The sequence below is a fragment of the Chelonoidis abingdonii genome, chromosome 1 (assembly GCF_003597395.2).
Source record: "Chelonoidis abingdonii isolate Lonesome George chromosome 1, CheloAbing_2.0, whole genome shotgun sequence".
NCBI classification, from domain to species: Eukaryota; Metazoa; Chordata; order Testudines; family Testudinidae; genus Chelonoidis; species Chelonoidis abingdonii.
In genome coordinates this window covers 108,294,072-108,313,891 of record NC_133769.1, presented here as the reverse complement: position 1 = coordinate 108,313,891, position 19,820 = coordinate 108,294,072, and the positions used below count along the sequence as shown (strand labels likewise).

At 41.4% G+C, this 19,820-nt stretch overlaps 1 protein-coding gene across 2 annotated transcripts in view; it reads left to right on the top strand.

Moving 5' to 3' along the window:
* The window catches only part of TBXAS1 (thromboxane A synthase 1), a 357,796-nt gene that overhangs the window by 72,609 nt on the left and 265,367 nt on the right, over positions 1 to 19,820 (top strand). For both annotated transcript variants that reach the window (XM_075068946.1, XM_032781962.2), the window contains one exon: positions 14,247 to 14,340. Coding sequence is in view for 1 of the 2 variants with exons in the window: in XM_032781962.2 (XP_032637853.1) it covers positions 14,247 to 14,340 (94 nt within the window). In the remaining variant the exon portion in view is untranslated. The remainder of the gene's footprint in view (positions 1 to 14,246; positions 14,341 to 19,820) is intronic.

Below are 19,820 nucleotides of genomic sequence, written 5' to 3'. Positions count from 1 at the left end.
TACGGTATTATGGTAGCATTCCTATAATTAAGGGTTTCAGTGTTGCCATTGTCACCCCCTATTATGATAGATTATAACTCAGATATAATAATTAGCTATGGGCTGAAATTAGACATACAAGTTCTCAGTCTAGGAGGCAATTTTTTTTTTTTAACCAGAAGTATTTTATTGTGCATGGGGCTGGTAGCACCACCTATGATTAAAGTAGCACAACACTTCCGATTATAAGACCCTGTTTTTAGTTGTATATACCTTTGCCAGATTTTAACCAATTGGGCTGAAATTTTCCATGCCAGATGTCTCTCAGACTAAGTTTAAAAAGACAAAAACAAAAAAAAACCCATTAAAATAGTTCAGTTCTCTCTTACGACAAAGCTAGGAGAAAATATGTTGTTTTGCCTATATTAACAAATTCTTGAGATCATTTCTTGGAAAGGAGTTAGATTAGACACTACAGTACAAATAAGTGACGGTCACGTTAACACCAACCTATGCGGAAAACCCACCGATGGCTATACCTACCTTCATGCTTCCAGCTTCCGTTTCGGACACACCACACGATCCATCATCTACAGCCAAGCACTGAGGTACAACTGCATTTGCTCCAACCCCTCAGACAGAGACCAGCACCTACAAGATCTTCACCAAACATTCTCTAAACTACAATGCCTACATGAGGAAATAAGGAAACAAATCAACAAAGCCAGACGTGTACCCAGAAGCCTCCTGCTGCAAGACAAGCCCAGGAAAGACACCCACAGGACTCCACTGGCCATCACCTACTGTCCTCAGCTTAAACCTCTCCAACGCATCATCAGTGATCTACAACCCATCCTGGACAATGATCCCTTGCTTTCACAGACCTTGGGAGGCAGGTCAGTCGTCACCCACAGACAACCCACCAACCTGAAGCATATTCTCATCAGCAACCACACACCACACCATAGTAACTCTAACTGAGGAACCAATCCATGCAACAAACCTCGATGCAAACTCTGCCCACATATCTACACCAGTGACACCATCACAGGACCTAACCAGATCAGCTACAACATCACTGGTTCATTCACCTGCACGTTCACAATTGTTATATACGCCATCATATGCCAGCAATGCCCCTCTGCTATGTACTTCGGCTCCTACAGCAAAAAAAAAAAAAACTTCAGGGCCAGACTTCAAAGAGAAACTGCTGAGCTTCAGTTCATTTGCAAATTTGACACTATCAGCTCAGGATTAAACAAAGACTGTGAATGGCTTGCCAGCTACAAAAGCAGTTTCTCCTCTCTTGGTGTTCACACCTCAGCTGCTAGAAGAGGGCCTCATCCTCCCTGATTGAACTAACCTCGTTATCTCTAGCCTGCTTCTTGCCTGCATATTTATACCTGCCTCTGGAAATTTCCACTACCTGCGTCTGATGAAGTGGGTATTCACCCACGAAAGCTCATGCTCCAATACATTTGTTAGTCTATAAGATGCCACAGGTCTCTTTGTTTATTATTAAAGTTGTAAAACCAAGCATGCAAAAGTTAGGCAATGCCAGAATTAACTTGCCTGTGCGATCTTAATTCATTGTTGTGTATATGAATTATAATACAGTCTCTAGTTCCGTGATCACATACCATTTTTTTCGCTGGACCCCTGCCTCATTGAGTACCCAGGATGGACCTGCCCTGGGGATGAATCAAGGTTGTGTAGTAAAGGAGACTGTAGTCGGTAGGACCTCTCCTTCCTTGATTGCAGAAGTTGGAAGATGCATAATGAAAGAGACAGGGAATTGCAGGAAGAGAAAACATGGTCTCACTTTTAAGGCAATTGAGTGCTGCCCTGGGGAATTGGATTCTGTCCCTGCCTCTGCCACAGAGTTCCTGTGTGATTCTTGGCAAGTAACTTTAAGCAGACTTTCACAGGTGGCCACTAATTGTGTACTCCTCATTGTTGGGGTGCCCAACTTGAGATCCTGGGGTCTGAATTGTAGAAATGATTTCACAGCTGCAACTGCAGTCAATGGGAGTGGTGCTTTGAACATATACAGTGATAAGTACTCTGAAAAATCTAGTCATCTCAAATTGGGCACCTTAAAACATTAAGTACTTTTGATCTTAAGTTGTAAAAAAGGGATAATACTGCAGCTCCCCATTTGTGTGCAAAAAAACCAAAAAAACCCATCTCCTCACCTCACAGACATTTTGTGAAGATATATTAATTAATGTTTGTGAAGCACTCAGGTACTGTAGCAATGAGCACTGAAAGCTAAACAAGTAGTTACTTGGAGCCCCATGCCCTGTGCGAGATCTGCAACTCATGGGTCAGCCCTTGGTCTCTTGCTGGCGGTGGGATGAGAGGAGGAGGAGGAGGAGGAAACAACCTCCCTTCTCCTCCTGCCACAGGTACAGGTGCATCAGAAGGGGAAGCAGTTTGGAGCCCTGTAAAACTCTTGAGACCATCCTACCTGCTTGAGTCACCTTTGTCTGTCCAGTGATAACTTGGATCTTTCCCAAATCTGTCAGTGCTGGCACTGGTGCTAAGTATACAAGCAAGGGTGATGCAAGGAGGCTTGCTGCACTACCACTTATGGCGCTTATTCAGGGGCCAGCCACAATTGCAGTTCTTGTGCTCTCCTATGTACCGAGACTGCTCCTTGCCCATACTCCCAAAAATCTGGGAGGTGGGAGCTGGGGCCATTGGCTCCATTCCCTGCCTGTGCTCCAGCCACTAAAACTAGTAGACAGCAGAGAGGGAATGCTTGTTGCGGTGAGAAGGTATGTGAGGCACTTGAGGCAATTTTGCTCCTCTGGGAGCTCCCCCGGTTGTGATGTGATACCACACTGTCTCCCAGCATTAGACCAGGCCTTATTGGCATAATCTGTCCTTAAGTGGCTGCATGCATGTTCAGTTGAGGAATTTAGTACAAGAACTTTAACCCTGTCCCTTTGCAGCGTTGGAAATCCTTGCTGTCCCCAAGGAATAATAGACCACAGGCCTGGGAATCAAACTCACTTTCTTCATGGGCAGTGCACAGATATAATCACCAGGCCCCTGGGCAGGGCTCCCTTCTCCATTTAAACTCATTGCATCTGCAACCAGTCCTATCTAGGGTTATTCTTATTGGCATTTAGAAATAGTTGAGATCTATGTGGAAACACATGTCGTGCATTTGCAAATGGAGTTCCATCACTAGGATATGAACTTGCATAACAATTAGGATGTCTAATTAAGTTGAAACTTCATGTCCTTTTAATTATGCCATTAAGATGTCTAATTACAAAATGAAGATGTGTAATTACGGGGCAGCAAAACTTTATGAAATGTTATCCTGTTCACTGGAAATCATGTTTTTTAAAAGAAGCCTCAGTTTATGCAAATATCAACTTTCCTGACTAATGCTGGGGCATTCAGAGCCCCAATGGTAACATGCTCTGCCATAGGCCCTGCAATAGGCAGGCACAAATGAGTATGCTATAAAAAAAAAATAAATAAAAAAGAAAGGAAAGGAGGCTAGCGCATGTCAAAGGTGCCATGTTAACAGTCCTAGAGAGTGAGAGGTAGGGTGGTCTTGTGGTTAAGGCACTGCACTGAGACTCCAGAGAGCCTGGTGCAGTTCATAGCTCTGACATAGACTAGCTGTATGGCCTTGAGCAAGTCACTGGAATTCTTTGTGTTTCATTGCCTCATCTACTCAGATGGCTATTAGGTTCTAAGGGCACCTGTCTCCTAGGAACTGGACTGAGGCCACCAACTCATTTTGCAAAGATACCAAACAGCCACAAGATGGCAATGGCTTTTGGTTGCTTCAGAACTGGATCACATTTGCCCATTGAGATGACACTGGTGAAGGGGGGAGGACTAGCTCAGTGGTTTGAGCATTGGCCTTCTAAACCCAGGGTTATGAGTTCAATCCTTGAGGGGGCCATTTAGGGATCTGGGGCAAAAATCTGTCTGGGGATTGGTCTTGCTTTAAGCAGGGGGTTGGACTAGATAACCTTCTGAGGTCCTTTTCAACCCTGATATTCTATGAATCAGCATGGTTGACAGACAAGGTAAGTGAAGTAACATTATTTATGACAACTTTAGATATATCACAGACATGAATGTTAGCATTTGTTTTGAAAAAGTCATAGCCCTGTTGGAAGAGGCTGCACTCTGAGTACCCATCCTCTGAGAGTAGTGATGAAATATTGTATGGGTCTGCCATACAGGCCTACTGTCTCCCATGGGGCTTCTCTTTGGAGCAGTAATGCCTGTTGATTGTGCAAGTGTTATTGGCTTTCTTTTTTTAATTGGATGCAACTCATCAGTGATATTAAAAAAAATTACTATGACAAACCTGCAGTCGTCTGATTACCTGTCTCTTTAGCCAGCCAGCTCCCTCATGACAACATGCATTAGGAGAATTGTTCGGTAGACCAGAACAGCGTGGATTAAAAGATGATGGCTGCCAGATATTTGAAGTATAAATGTATATACATTTGCCCTTGCCTGCCTAGTATATCATTAAAACACTAGGTAATTCATCTGGAATAGGAAAACTATGGTCACATAAACTTTGTAGCTGGAAAATACTTTGTCCCCCAAAACTGGCAGATTACGTGTGTGTGTATATGTCTGTCTGACTGTCTGTCCTATTCTGACACAAAACTATGTTAAAATGGAGTTGAGTGCATATCATAATTTAGAATTTAGCTTCATTAAAGGAATGCTGTAATTATCCCCAAATCAAGTGTTTATAACCCCATACAGTCATACATAAAGTTACATTTGAAAGAAATCCATGCTTGTTCAGATATGGAAATACAGAGTTAGGGCACCCAGACAGCTTTCTGAGTCTGTCCTTTCGTTGACTCTTAAAAAAACTTCCTGTGTAATGAAAAACTTGCTGAAATCTTGTGCAAAAGGAATATTCAGATATATATTTTGGGGGTTTACTGATTATTTTTCCTTACTATGCTTTATAATTCAAAGTACCTCCTTTATCAGAAACCTTAATTCTGTCCTGCAAGGGCATGATACGGTAACCGTATAGTTAGGATAAAGGTTTTTTAGTGTTTATGGACCCAGATTAGATTTGACTGATTTTTAAAGACACAATACATTTAAATACATCTTTTCCACCCCTGACTTTGTCACACCACATGGCAGAGTTTTATGGCCAGATTCACCGGTACACTTTGGCTGCTTTACCCCGTTCTGGAACAATTCAAAGTGGCCAAAGCATACAGGTCAGTTAAACTGGGTTTACAGCTGCTTTGGTTTCTCAGAGCAAAGCAAAACAGTCAGTGTATATCACAGTTTCCACCCCCTTCCTGTCCTCCAAATTCCCTAGCTATATACTATACAGCTATATATACTCTCTATATTACCCTGCACGCACACACCCCTAATTCTCCTTCCTTCGCCCTCTACATTCCCTTGTGCACACATATGCATACACCCTAGTTCCCTCTTGCTGCTGGCTTAACCCTTGACTAGATCTGGTAGTTTTTGAAAATAAATTTAGGATTAATGGTCACTTTTTGCCATTTTTTATGAAAGTTTATTTGTCACAAAGAACTGCCCTCTTTTAAAATGGAACTGTTCTCAATGAGTCAAAACCACAAGAGCCTTTAAGGAAAATGGTGATTTTCTGTGCTGTTAGGAGGCAGAATCACAATCTGAGTGGGGAAAAATGAGACTCGTTCTCAAATGGCCACCAACAGAGAGCAAGTGTGGTTTCCTGTCCCTTTAAATAATGAGAGGGGGCAGCCAGTTTGGAAGAGGATAGTTCTTTGTGGAATTCTCTGTTGCAGAAGAACTTTGTATCATTCAGTCTTTGCTGCAGTAGATATCTTAGGTATGAAGCATAACTGTGTATGTAAAATAACCATTAATTCTAAAAACTTATTCAAATATAGGCCATAAATAAGATTTTAGTGAGTTTTAACTATATGGAAAATCTGAGGAGTCTCTTGCTCTTATATTGAAGTTCTTAGATGCCTCCCCCCAAAAAGAAATCTGACACAAGGTTTCAGAATTTCATAAATGACTCATTTTATTTCATTTTCATTTCTAAACTTATTAACAGATTTACATGTAAATTGTCAGACAGTTCATTCTGTACTCAGAGTAAGTGCTGTACATTTGGGGAGCACACACTTTAATTTTCATATATAACAAAGGGTTTGAATCCCTGCTAATTATGCAATTGCTACTGATGCCTCTGTTGGTATGTGTGTCTGTACTGATACCTCTGTGTGTGTAAAATGAACTGGGGGACATATCATAACACTTACCTCTTTACCAGGGATAAGCCCTATTTCCGCAAAGTATTTTCTGTTTTCCCAATCAGCCTTCCAGAAAAGTTCCAAGTTTCAGTGGAGTTGAAAAGTGTACCATAATTCTTCTCTCTAAATATCACTATTTATAGCTCGCAGATGTTGTCAGAGATGAGTTGCATCTCTGAAGGAGCTCAAACACAAAAAGAATGACAAAGTAATGTGGGATAATTTCAGTGGTATATTAGAATCTATGATGATTTAATTATAGAATCATAAAATATCAGGGTTGGAAGGGACCTCAAGACGTCATCTAGTCCAACCCTCTGCTCAAAGCAGGACTAGTCCCCAACTAAATCATCCCAGCCAGGGCTTTGTCAAGCCTGACCTTAAAAACCTCTAGAGAAGGAGATTCCACCACCTCCCTAGGTAAACCATTCCAGTGCTTCACCACCCTCCCAGTGAAAAAGTTTTTCCTAATAACCAACCTAAACCTCCCCCACTGCAACTTGAGACCATTACTCCTTGTTCTGTCATCTGGTACCATTGAGAACAGTCTAGATCCATCCTCTTTGGAACCCCCTTTCAGGGTAGTTGAAAGCAGCTATCAAATCCCCCCTCATTCTTCTCTTCTGCAGACTAAACAGTCCCAGTTCCCTCAGCCTCTCCTCATAAATCATGTACTCCAGCCCCGTAATCATTTTTGTTGCTCTCTGCTGGAGACTCCAATTTTTCCACATCCTTCTGGTAGTATGGGGCCCAAAACTGGACACAGTACTCCGGCATTAGTGAGGCCTCATCTGAGGAATGATCATGTCCCTCGATCTGCTGACAATGCCCCTACTTATACAGCCCAAAAAAGCCTTCTTGGCAACAAGGGCACCCTGTTGATTCATATCCAGCTTCTCGTCCACTGTAACCCCTAGGTCCTTTTCTGCAGAACTGCTGCCTAGCCATTCGGTCCCTAGTCTGTAGCAGTGCATGGGATTCTTCCATCCTAAGTGCAGGACTCTGCACTTCTCGTTGTTAAACCTCATCAGATTTCTTTTGGCCCAATACTCTAATTTGTCTAGGTCCCTCTGTAACCTATCCCTACCCTCCAGCATATCAACCACTCGTCCCAGTTTAGTGTCATCTGCAAACTTGCTGAGGGTGCAGCAGATCATTAGTGAAGATATTGAGAAAAACTGGCTCCTGGACCGACCCTTGGAACACTTCCCTTGATACCAGCTTCCAACTAGACATGGAGCCATTGATCACTACCCGTTGAGCCTGACAATCTAGCCACCTTTCTATCCACCTTATAGTCCATTCATCCAGCCCATGCTTCTTTAACTGGCTGGCAAGTATATTGTGGGAAACCATATCAAAAGCTTTGCTAAAGTCAAGGAATAATACATTCACTGCTTTCCCCTCATCCACAGAGCCATTTATCTCATCCTAGAAAGCAATTAAGGTAGTCAGGTGTGACTTGTCCTTGGTGAATCCATGCTGACTGTTCCTGATCACTTTCCTCTCCTCGAAGTGCTTCAAAATTGATTCCTTGAGGACCTGCTCCATGATTTTTCCAGGCAGAGGTGAGGCTGACTGGCCTATAGTTCTACAGATCTCCTCCTTCCCTTTTTTAAAGATGGACATATTAGCCTTTTTCCATTCATTCCAGGACCTCCCCTAGTCGCCATGAGTTTTCAAAGATAATGGCCAATGGCTCTGCAATCACATCAGCCAACTCCTTTAGCACCCTTGGATTCAGTGCTTCCGGCTCCGTGAATTTGTGCTTGTCCAGGTTTTCTAAATAGTCCTGAACCACTAGTCACTTCCTCTCCATACTGTGCTGCCCAGTGCAGTAGTCTGGGAGCTGACGTTGTTCATGAAGACAGAGGCAAAAAAAATCATTGAGTATGTTACCTTTTTCCACATCTTCTGTCACTAGGTTGCCTCCCCTATTCACTAAAGGGCTCACACTTTCCCTGACCATCTTCTTGTTGCTAACATACCTGTAGAAACTCTTCTTGTTACTCTTAACATCCCTTGCTAGTTGCAACTCCAATTGTGATTTGGCCTTCCTGATTTAGCTCCTGTATGCCTGAGCAATATTTTTATACTCTTCCCTTGTCACTGACTCTTGAACAGTATCTTTTGATGTAAACAGTTTACACTAAATGATAGAAGATGTATTGTTAGTACTCACAGAGTGGGTGGTTGATAGGGCATTGCCACCTCTGTTTATTAATTTATTATCTCTTAAAAGCCAGAAGAATTATCATACTTATTATTAATTATTATTATTATTAATTTCCCTCTCTGTCTTTGCTGTGTATGTGTCTTTTGTTCTCCCTATTGTTATTTTGCACTCTGATCTGTGGAGGGAAACTCACATTTCAGACAGCTTAAATCAGCGTTACCAACCTACAAGAATTCACTTGGCATGTTAACTGTCTTTTTAGATTTGTGCTCAATATCCAACGGTGGCATCTTGCTCTCAAAAGTCATTTGAATGTCTTCTAGGAATTATTGAATTGTTTATTGATTTTGTAATTATTCTTGTGTCTCTGGTTCCTTCTGATGTTTGCCACTTTGTTAAAAATTTAATACCATTTTTTAAAATAGTTATTAGGGCTGATAACACTATATGTGCAAATATTGGAGTATGTTTGCAAATACACCTCTACCTCGATATAATGCTGTCCTCGGGAGCCAAGAAATCTTACCGTGTTATAGGTGAAACCGCGTTATATCAAACTTGTTTTGATCCATGGGAGCACGCAGCCCTGCCCCCCCGGAGCGCTGCTTTAATGCGTTATATCTGAAGTTGTGTTATATCGGGTAGTGTTATAACGGGGTAGAGGTGTATTGAAGTATATTTGGTATGTTTCTCCCTTGACTGAATTTGCTTTCCCCTCGCACCTCCTTGTCTGTATTTCTACCATCACAGTTTTTTCTTCCCCTACTGCCTCCTCCAAAAGTCTTTTGTGTTTCTTAAAGAAATCTAAGAATCCCCTTGTTTTTCTCTGCCATTTGAACATATGGGGAACTGCCCCACAGGGCCGGCGCTATCATTTAGGTGACCTAGGCAATGGCCTAGGGCGCCAGAATTTTTGGGGAGTGCTATTTTGCTGGGGGGGCGGCATGCTGCTCCGGGGGACCTACCGCAGTCGTGCTGGCAGATGGTCCGCTGCTCTGGCGGTTCCGGTGGAGCTGCCGCAGCCATGCTGGCGGACAGTGCGCTGGTCTAAAGGCTCCGGCGGACCTACTGCAGTCATGCCTGCGGCAGGTCCACCAGAGCCTTTAGACCAGCGGACCGCTCGCCGGCATGACTGCGGCAGCTCCACCAGAGCCGCGGGGGGTGGCGAAACGGCCGTCCACCTAGGGCGCCAGAAACCCTGGCGCCACTCCTGCTGCCCCAACCAAAGATGATAAAATAAAATTCTGAGTACGTTGACTCTTCCTTCATTCCTGTTCTGTGTGCAATTCAAAGCTGTTAATGTAATAGCATTTCCTGATGATAGTTGCATGTGGAGCAGCTACTCTGGTGCCCCAGACACTGTATCTTATTCCAAGACTAAAAACTATGTTGAGATGGAGTTAATGTAATTTCAGGGTAAAAGACTTTACAGAAATGTTGTAATTATCCCAAAATCAAGCATTACAAACCTCCAGATATTCTGGGTTAAGGTTACACTTTAATAAAATCAAACATGATAAAGAATGGAAATATACAGATAAGGCACCCAAACAAACTTAACTCTGCCCTGTAGTGACATCAATAACTGTACAATTATTATTAAAGAGGCATTTTAGTGATTGTAATCTCAGATTAGATAAAACTTCTTTTTAAAGACTTTGGCAGTTTTTCCATATTTTTTCTCACTTAGGGCCTCCATAGTAGGTATGAATTCCAGCAGGGGCTACAAATCATCTACAGCAGTGGTTCTCAAACTTTTGTACTGGTGACCCCTTTCACATAGAAAGCCTCTGAGTGCGACTCCCTCCTTATATATTAAAAACACTTGAAAATATATTTAATACCATTATAAATGCTGGAGGCAAAGTGGGGTTTGGGGTGGAGGCTGACAGCTCGTGACCCCCCATGTAATAACCTTGCGACCCCCGGAGTGGTCCTGACTCCTAGTCTGAGAACCGCTGATCTACAGCAAGGCTTTACTGAACAGCCTGGCAGCCATAGCAGAGCATTCAGGGTAGCACTACCATGTGCCCCAAAACTCAGGCAGTATTATCAAAGGACTCACTCTCTAAGTTTCAAAGTCTGAGCTCCTGCCCAAGTTACGGCATGTACACAGCAATTTTAGCACTGTAGGGTGAGCTCTGCTAGCTAGAGACTGTCAGCCTGGGATCTCAGACTCACTGCTGCTCTCTGTATAGATGTACCCTGTATATAAAGAATGGTCTCTTAGCATTGTACAGCAGGTCTATTAAAGAGTAGCCTTTCCAGACTCCCTCCTTCTTCTGTATGCTGTTTATATTGCTATCCGCTTCATAACACAGCATGTTCCTACCCTGGGATGTAGGCAACTGTTGTCATTCCTTCCCCCATCCCCTTATTTATAGATCAGGTAACAGAAGGTGACAAGGTGCCTTTAGGCAGAGAAGGGAATAGAATTCCCATTGTTAATACAGTAGATCTAAAACTCATCCACTTAGGCAAACTGCCTCTCAGAATGAATATATCAGAGCTATGTGCTTGGCTATCCTGTCTGTGACTGCTGCTCTAACCACTAACCCACTCTTCCCTCCCAGAGCCAGCAACGGAACCCAGGGATCCTGATTTCTCATATGTCTCTCAAATAGCTGTGTAAATCACTGGCAAAATGTATCACATTCCCATCTAGTAGCTTAGGGTTCTCAACCTTTTTCTTTCTGAGTGCCCCCCCCCCCAACATGCTGTAAAAACTCCACAGCCCACCTGTGCCACAACAACTGTTTTTCTGCATCTAAAAACCAGGGCCAGCATTAGGGGTTAGCTAGCAGAGCAATTGCACAGGGCCCCATGAAGTTAAATTGCCCAGGCTTCGACTTGAGCCCTGGGTGGTGGAGTTCAAAGCCCCGGACTTCAGCCCTGCACGATGGGACTTTGGCTTTCTGCCCTGGGCGCCAGAGAATCTAACACTGACCCTGCTTGGTGGACCCCCTGAAATCTGCTAACGGCTCCCCTAGGGGCCCTGTACCCCAGGTTGAGAATTGCTGTAGTAGCTGATCCACATAGAAGATAATAACCTACTAGCACCACTTGTTACCTCTTAGCTCAAGTGATAAAGGTCTGTGCTATGGAGCTGAAGGTCTCCCGTTCACATATGGCTGATGACCATTGTGTAGAAGATGCCTATGTTTCCTGCTTTGTTTAATTCAAGATTGTATCATTATGCATGCACGGAAGAAGGCAGAACTAAGGTTACACTGGTAATCTTAATGCTGGGATTTCCTAGCGTTCCAGTGTTTGGCTTTGCAACGTTAATATTATTTTAATACAGCTTTTTTTGCTATGTAATTTCCCAGGTTGTTTGAAAACAACCGTCATGTACAGGGTTTTTTCCCTGCAAAACTGAGGAAAAGCGACTAAAGTAGCAGAAATGCCCTACAATTATAGGGTGTCTGAATATGTGTGCGCAAGCATGGCAATATTTTTTCCCCCCATTCACTCTGCTTTCTGAGTCATTATGTGCCAGCGCTCAGCGTGGCTATGTTAGTGCTCTGCTTACCATCTTGTCGTAAATCATGTTTTTTATACCTTTTGAAAATCTACTTCAAATGTAACTAGAACAAAGAGCATCAGAAGACGGCTGCATCACCGAAAAAAAGGCCATTTTGTGGAGCTGCCAGAACATTCTGAGGCTGACAATGATGAGATGCTAATGAAGGGGTGAATGGTTTCCGCACTTGCAGTATATTTTCTTTCCTGTGCTCTCATGAGAATCAGTGCTAAACTTTGAACATGGTTTGTGCTAATTAGCTCTTTTTTTTTAATTAAGTATTAGTTGATCACATCATCTTCATGCAGTATACTTAGTTTTATTTCATTTTGCAATACATGAAGATCTGTGGTGTTGGTAGCATTGAGAGAAAATGCATTGTAATTGTGGATTGGATAGCTATGAGTACCAAAACCTGATACATTGTGACATATAATGTGTTTTAATGATCATTCTATTTATATTTTCAAATAAAAACATCAACAATAAAATACAAGTAAGTACACTAGTCTAAAAAATGTTTTTGCCCCTTACTTTATACACTGAGGATATGTCATATCAAAGTCCCCAAAATGAAAAACACAGCTTAGACAAATCTTAAAATAAAATAAAAGAAAAATAGTCAGTTTTTTCTTTTTTTAGGGGGGTAGGGAGTGGGAAGCAAATAGCTAACATATTATAATTTCAAGTTAAAACAATTTTCCTTCAAGAGTCTTGGCCATTGACATAAAAATCTCTTAATTTTAATGTGGTTAAATAGCCCTCCCCAATCAATAATAATCATCAAACATATAGTAAATGTGGACTTATATGCCTTCCCCCACCTTTTCTTTTTCCACAATTCCCTGTCACATTGAAATTGTGCTCTTGCATGAACCAAAGAGAAGTTTGTTTCTATTCAGAATTTGTGCTCCCACAGGTTTGTCTTGTCATCTAAAAAATGTTACTATCTAAAAATGATCAGACATGTACTCTGTAATAATAATTTCTTTTTAAATATTGTCACAGAGGAAAATCAGCAGAAGTTGATATATTATAAGAAATCATTTGGGGATAAAAAAATACAAAATACCACTAACTAGAACTAGATACTTTAGTTTCACTTTGTTTTGCTGGTCCCAGGAGATCCAACTCTCTCTTCCCGTTTCTAGTTATGGAATATTTCAGCACCCAGAATTCTTTGACACTGGGAGAAAAAGAGAATCAAGATATGACATAGAAGATGGTTTCCTCCGACAAGTCTTTTCAGAGTCCAACTATTCTCCATCTTTTTTTTTTTTTTTTTTCCCTCAAGGAGGAGCACGCACCTTCTGTCCTTTAGTTAAGAGCAGAGCCAAGCATCTGTATTTCACCTTGGGCTTTTCAAGTGGAGCGTATGAAGGTTGTGTGACTAGCAGACTCTTCCACAGACAATCCTTAAACTGAACTGGAGCCTGCGGGTTAGATCTCATTGGAATTAGTGGGAGTTGTTCTATTGATTTCAGTGTGCGTTGTCCCTATAGTGTTACTATTCGGTTAAAGCTTTATCGGGTATCTGGCTAACTACAATTGTTCATGTTCGTCTCTGGCAGATTTCACTACCTAAAAACATCACTCCTATTTAAAATTGATTTTGGTGTAAAGGTTTTAAGTGTTGTCTTATGATGCGCAGCCACAGCATTTGACAGTAGATGCACCTGGGAGTTTTTTTCCATTGGTTTTCGGTTCTTCCTATTCTATCTTGTTTTAAGTTGCTGACTAGTAGCTGTCAAATCAGTTAATCAGTACATTTGGCACAGAAGCTACAGCCCCCTGAGATACTGACCGTATCTTGTCTCTGGCACTGCTAATTCCAGCTTGAGTTCTTGCACCAGTGCTCTAAATCGGCAGTGGTGGGGAAGGGAATTGACCACTCCCCTGTGCCACCAGTCAGAAATGAAATGCCTGTTCTAACCTCACGTATGTTATGGCAGTGTACCTTCATTGACTTCACAGGAGTTTCTTCTGATTTACCCTGGTGTATCTGAGAGCAGAATCACGTGCCCCAAAAGCTTCCAGGCCTAGATATGCTGTGTTGAAGAATCTCTTTTCTCTAGCGCCCACTCCTCGGGCATCAATCCACTAGCTTTTGCAAGTGTGCTTAGTAAATGGAGCTGCAGAGCAATACTGCTGCATTGACTGTGCCATTTGACTGATTGCAGAAAGCATCCTCCCACTCTTACTCCAGAAACTCTTTGATCTAATTCCTCTGGAAAGCCATATGGTGACTCCGTCCAATACTAATTTCTTGTCTATTTAACCCTTTTCCCAGGTATTCCACCTCTTCGTTCTCCAGGCTGGAGAGGGTGGGTATCAGGCATCCTGCACCTTTGCCTTTCATCGGAAACCTGCTGTTCTTTCGCCAGGTAAGAAGGGTTTGAGTTGGTATCTATCCAAAAATGTTTTAAAAGAGCAGGGGAGATGGGGGAGGAGGAGAAGGGAGAGAGTGATCTTGTAGCTACTGATCACTGCTCTTTGAGCATCTTCCTGGGGACATAACAAGCATAACTCACCGTTGTGACCAGAAGGAACATAGCAAGCAGCCACCTGTAAGAGGCACTGATTTAAGGACAAAATTAACCAGACGGAAAGAAAGGGTGTAAGCTTCTGAAGCTAATTACTTGAGCTTTTCCAGGAAAGTTCATGACCTTGGTGGAGTAAGCTTAGTTATGTGAATAGAACAGATTATATTAACTAGCTCTGACTGGTTTGTTCTGAGCGGTTTCAGTTTATACAGCTCTCTGTTGCTTATTGTACATGTTTCTTTCAAAGCAGTAACTTTGTTTACTTCCAATCAAGTAAATGAAGTTAGATACCATTAACTAATACTGCTCCCTTGTCCCCAGTTTTAAGGTCTTTTCTGAGGGAGAGGAGTTTTATTTTTGTTTGCTCATGTACAACAAAAGAACTGTTTCATTGAGAGAAACTTTTGTTTTATGGTCTGATTTCAATAAAGCTCCCAAGGACCCAATCTCTCAATCTGAGTTTACAGTGGAGCACTGTCATTTTTCAGGTATGGAGTGTTAAAGTCTCTCCCATTCATACTGGTGGCTTTCCATGTTGGTTTTCAAGATTCCCAAGCTCTTTGTGAAAGAAATCCGGAATAACTCCAATGTTCAGGCCAGATTTTCCCCCCTCTTCTCCCCCACAACAAAAAGGCTTAATGTCCAAGATTGTCTGAGAGATGTTAATGAGAGTATAGTTCTTCTTGCTGTCAAAGTGGTTATACTCCCAGTATCTGATTCATTATTTGGTAAGACATTTTGAGATGCCTGGAATATTAATGTAGTTTCACCATAGAATTGAATTTGGATTTAATTTTAAATAGTTGTTTTCACATGTGCACCCAGTTTCAACCAGGAGAGAATTTAAAAGGCTGAATGACTTTAACAAGGACTGGAAGGCAGTAATGAAACATGGAGCTGGTTTGAAACCAGCTTGGAGTCTGAAAGTAACTAATTTCTTGTCTCTTTGATGACAAAGCACAATTGATCCCTTTCCTGACACTTTTTCAGCAACAGGCTGACAGAGAACTGAGTCACCCTCTTACCCCTAGAGGGAGTTGCTCTTGAACAGGGTTGAGGCACTGATGAGAGTAGTATGGGGAAGTTTTCACTGCTGTTACCTCAGCTTGTACTTAGACAACTTCAGTGAAACTGGTTTCTTTTATGTGCACTAAATTAACATAAACAATATAATGAAGAGAAAACACATGCTATTTAACAGGGTTTTTTAAAACTAAAACAATTTAAAACTGATATGCAGTCACAGTTTTATGTTCCTGCATGAGTAGTTAGAAATAAGAATTCTGTATGGGATTTTAAACCATGCTTAAGCTTGTCTTAAGAGCACAATCCCATGGATTTGCAGTCCTAAATCATTTAAGTTCTTTTGAAAATGCCTCTGTTCTATTGTGGGTGGGCATGATCAGTTCTATCACTGTCAGTAGGAGCTAGGCACAGGTTGTATTTAGTCCAGGCTCTTTGTAATTTGTTTCTTTCCCTTGAAACGTTCTTCTATTTTCCTGTTCTGTTTATTTGATTGTTTTCTCAGAAATAGTGCCCATAGCAACACGCTGGTAACAGGAAGACCATGTTTGTGCTGCAGGCTGTTTTCTAATGGTAACATTTTCACATACACATGTACTGTACTGAACTCAGAAAAGGACATCTCCTTCTCTCCCAGTAGGAGATAACCAGAGGCAATATGTCATCTTACTGGGAACGAGGATGGATTTTATGGACCTAGTTGTGAGGGCACAGCAGCAGTTTAATGGCTGGGTTAGTTTCTAAGGACAGCTCAGATGCAAGAAGTAAAATGCTTGTACATCCCATCATCATGTATAGAACAGTAAAAAACTCTTTGCACTTACATATGAGATGCAATAATGTGATTGTATATAAGTGATCTTATAAACAGCCTTTCTTCCAAGCCTCTTTGAAAGGCTGAATCCTTCTCCCGGTATTCAGCATTGCCAACCCCCAGCATTCAAAAATCATGTCAGGCCCGCAAAAGACATAAATGGTTTAAAAATCCATTAGATTTTAAAAATATATATTTTAAGGTTTTTCTGTTTGCTTTCTGGGTTTTGGCTGCACTCAGGTCACATTTTCAAGCTTTTCTCTGCAGCCATGAAGGCTAGAAACTTTTTAAAATAAACACTGAAATTCTCCCATAACACTGCTCTACAGCCAAAATGCTTATGAAATAAATGTAGTCAAACTTTACTAATTCTGGGTCACTGAGAACGAAAATGCTTAAAATTGTTGATTGGCTCTAGTCTAGCTGTTGGGCTTCAGACTACAGCAGTGGAATCTCCTGGCAGGTGATGTTAGGGTTTCCATGTTCCATGACCGTCAAAAGGATCTTGTTCCATTCTTCTTCATGGAAGTCATTGGAGAGGTGATCTTTTGCCTGAGCAATGCAACATCCGCATTTGTGTGAACTGCGCATCCCTCAAACTATCATTCACTCAATCCAAATGAGCTTGGAGACTGTTTCATTGATTCATCGAAGACGAGTCTCTCTAAGCTGTTATTGCTGCATAATGGAAATGTTTTTGCCATCAAATTCCAGTTGGTTCATGCAGTCATATGAAGGAAACTTGTGACTACATGAAACAACTTTTGAGATTGCATAAACTATGGCCAAACATCATGTGGCAGCTTTGGGGGTGGCGAATTTTTGAAGGGGGTGTTGCTCTCTCAATTGTTCTTGGTTCTGCAGACTGATGACAGACCAGAAGTTGCTGTCCTCTTCTCATGACCCCGAATGGATAGTCGATAGTGCATGAGAATTCCTACTACATCAAGAAACTGGAAACATGCCCGAAAGTCATTGGAGCTGGGAGGAAGAAGTGTTCAGCATGCCATAGCATATGTTGATATCATGAGGAAGATTTTGGTTACCCACACTTACACCTAAAGCTGGGTCTGATGAAGACTTTGTCAAAGTCAAGCCATTTGACAAAACAAGCAGCTTTCACGTTCCCTGGTCCCTATTTTCATGTAGATCACTCCGTGGAAAATTTACAAGGTTAAGTGAAGCTAAGATAAATGAAGGTGTCAATCTTGTTTGTCTCTCAGATTCGTGAACTTCTTCGAGATGATATGCATTTGACCATGCACTGCGTGCAGGAAAAGACGGCATGGAAGCCGATTCAGTTAGTGGCAGATAATTTTCTCAGAAACCAACAAGGCAGACCAACTACGGTTGTTAGGTGGAAAACTGGCCTCAAGGCAATACAAAAAGCTTGTTGCAACATGTACTAAAGATACAATTTTTTGCACTCGTCAATCTAGATTTTTTTCACCGAACTGTGGAGGAGTGAGTGACGAGCACAGCGTGAGCGATTTCACCAGTGAACATTGAACAATGGAAGAAATCTATCAGGGCAAATGGAGCCCATCAGATGCTTTGCAGACTATTGGCTGGACAGTGAACAAGAAGATGCTCCATTTAATGAATAGCAGAGACAAGCCAAGAAGCACGAGTAGACTACTGAATAGGACTAAACTATGTACATAATAGTTTTTTTGCCTTTTGTTCATAATAAATTTGATTTATATATACTTAATTTGCTGATTTTTAAAGTGTTACATTAAAACAGGAGCATGGTGAAAAATTATCATTGTAGGAAGCAACCCATAAACACATGAAAAGACCTAGGTTTTACAATTTATTGATTATATCTACTATCTACATCAATATACATAGAGCATAAATGTAAAACTTAAATATCTTAGAAATGGTAGAAACAGTAGCCAATCAGTTGTTTTAATTGTCATATTTGAATTCAGCACATCAAAATACATAATAAATAGCACATTTTATCTCTGAAGCAGACGACTTCTCAAAAATTGTAGACCAGTGTAATCTCATAAGTCCAGGAGCTGGAGTTTTAAGAAAGACACCAAATACCACAAGACTCACAATAAAATTGTAAGAATTGATAACACTTGTACTTACTTGTATATCTGAATAAAACCTATGGGCCTGATTCTCCTCTCACATAAATCATGTAAACCAGCTGTAGCTCTAGTAAAGTTAATAGGGTTAATGCCAGTTTTATTTCATCATGTAAGTGAGAGGAGTATCAGGCCCTATCTCCCTTTCTCAGATTGCCTTGACATGAGGGGGCACTGTTACTAATGCGAGTAGGATTTTGCCCAGAGTGCTTCTTTTTTATTATAAACCTACAAAACAAATGTCTGTTACAAAATTCAAACATGTTTGTCTATATCTCTTCTGTGTAAACAAAAACACTTCATTGGAGAACATGTATTGTTTAGTTTAAAAAAGTAAATGTAGTGTTTGTGAAATCTCTGTCTGTTGGCTGGAATGAGGGTCGCTGCTATGAAGTGTCGTTTGAGAGCTGGAAGATGTGGGTGGCAAGGGTGGATGATGGGGGAAGAAATTTGTGGGGAGGTGCAGGGAAATGAATAAAAAGGTAAGAGCTGACTTGAAACAGGAAATTGTTCCATTACTTGTAAGGTCCCACTTCTCTTTTAAGAACAGGAGAGAGAGCAACAGTCACACCCTGAAATTAAAACATACCCAAGTTAATCTCCTAAAGAAAAGAAGATATGGAATTATTGCAGTCCTGCAGCTGGGAAATTACCTCAGAGTCCAAGATATTAGATTAAAAATACTTCAGTTATATCAGAACCATTTGCAGTGGGTAACATCTGCTGCAGGAGTAAAAGTGATTATGTTGTAAAAACATTGTGTTTAATTTTCCCAGTAACTGAGCAGGAGATTTGTAGCAGACAGAAATGCAATTTCACCAGGAACCCTTGAGTGTTTCTCATCCTCCCCTCAACAATCTTGCATTTTTCTTACAAATCTGTGGGAAAACCAATGTGGTCCCCCGCCCTTGGAAGCATAACTGAATACACAAGGCATACATGGAGTACACAAACAAAACAGGGCATTAGAGCCACGGGCTATTTAAAAATTGAACCGCTTAATTCACAAGCTAATGGTTTTATTATGTGACAAATATGTTTAAAAACTAACATATATAACACGCTCCTTCCCCCAAGGAGCCAGAGAGAACACTTGACCTGTTGCTCTTACAGTGTTGTATCCCCTCCCCCTGGCCCTCACTCTTTCCTAAGAAAGCAGTTACGAGTTATGTTGTTTTAAAATGTCATTATCTTGACATTTTAATGGTTCTAGTAATTGCATACTTTACCTGTGGGCACTGTGTACTATTCAACTCGCTGTTGATCTTTGCTGAGCTGAAAAATGTCATGTTCTTGTGGGGGGGTGGGGTTTGTCGTTTTTGTTTTTTTTGGTGGGAGGGGCTTTTATAACCAGTTGCACCTTCTAGACTGTTGGGTGA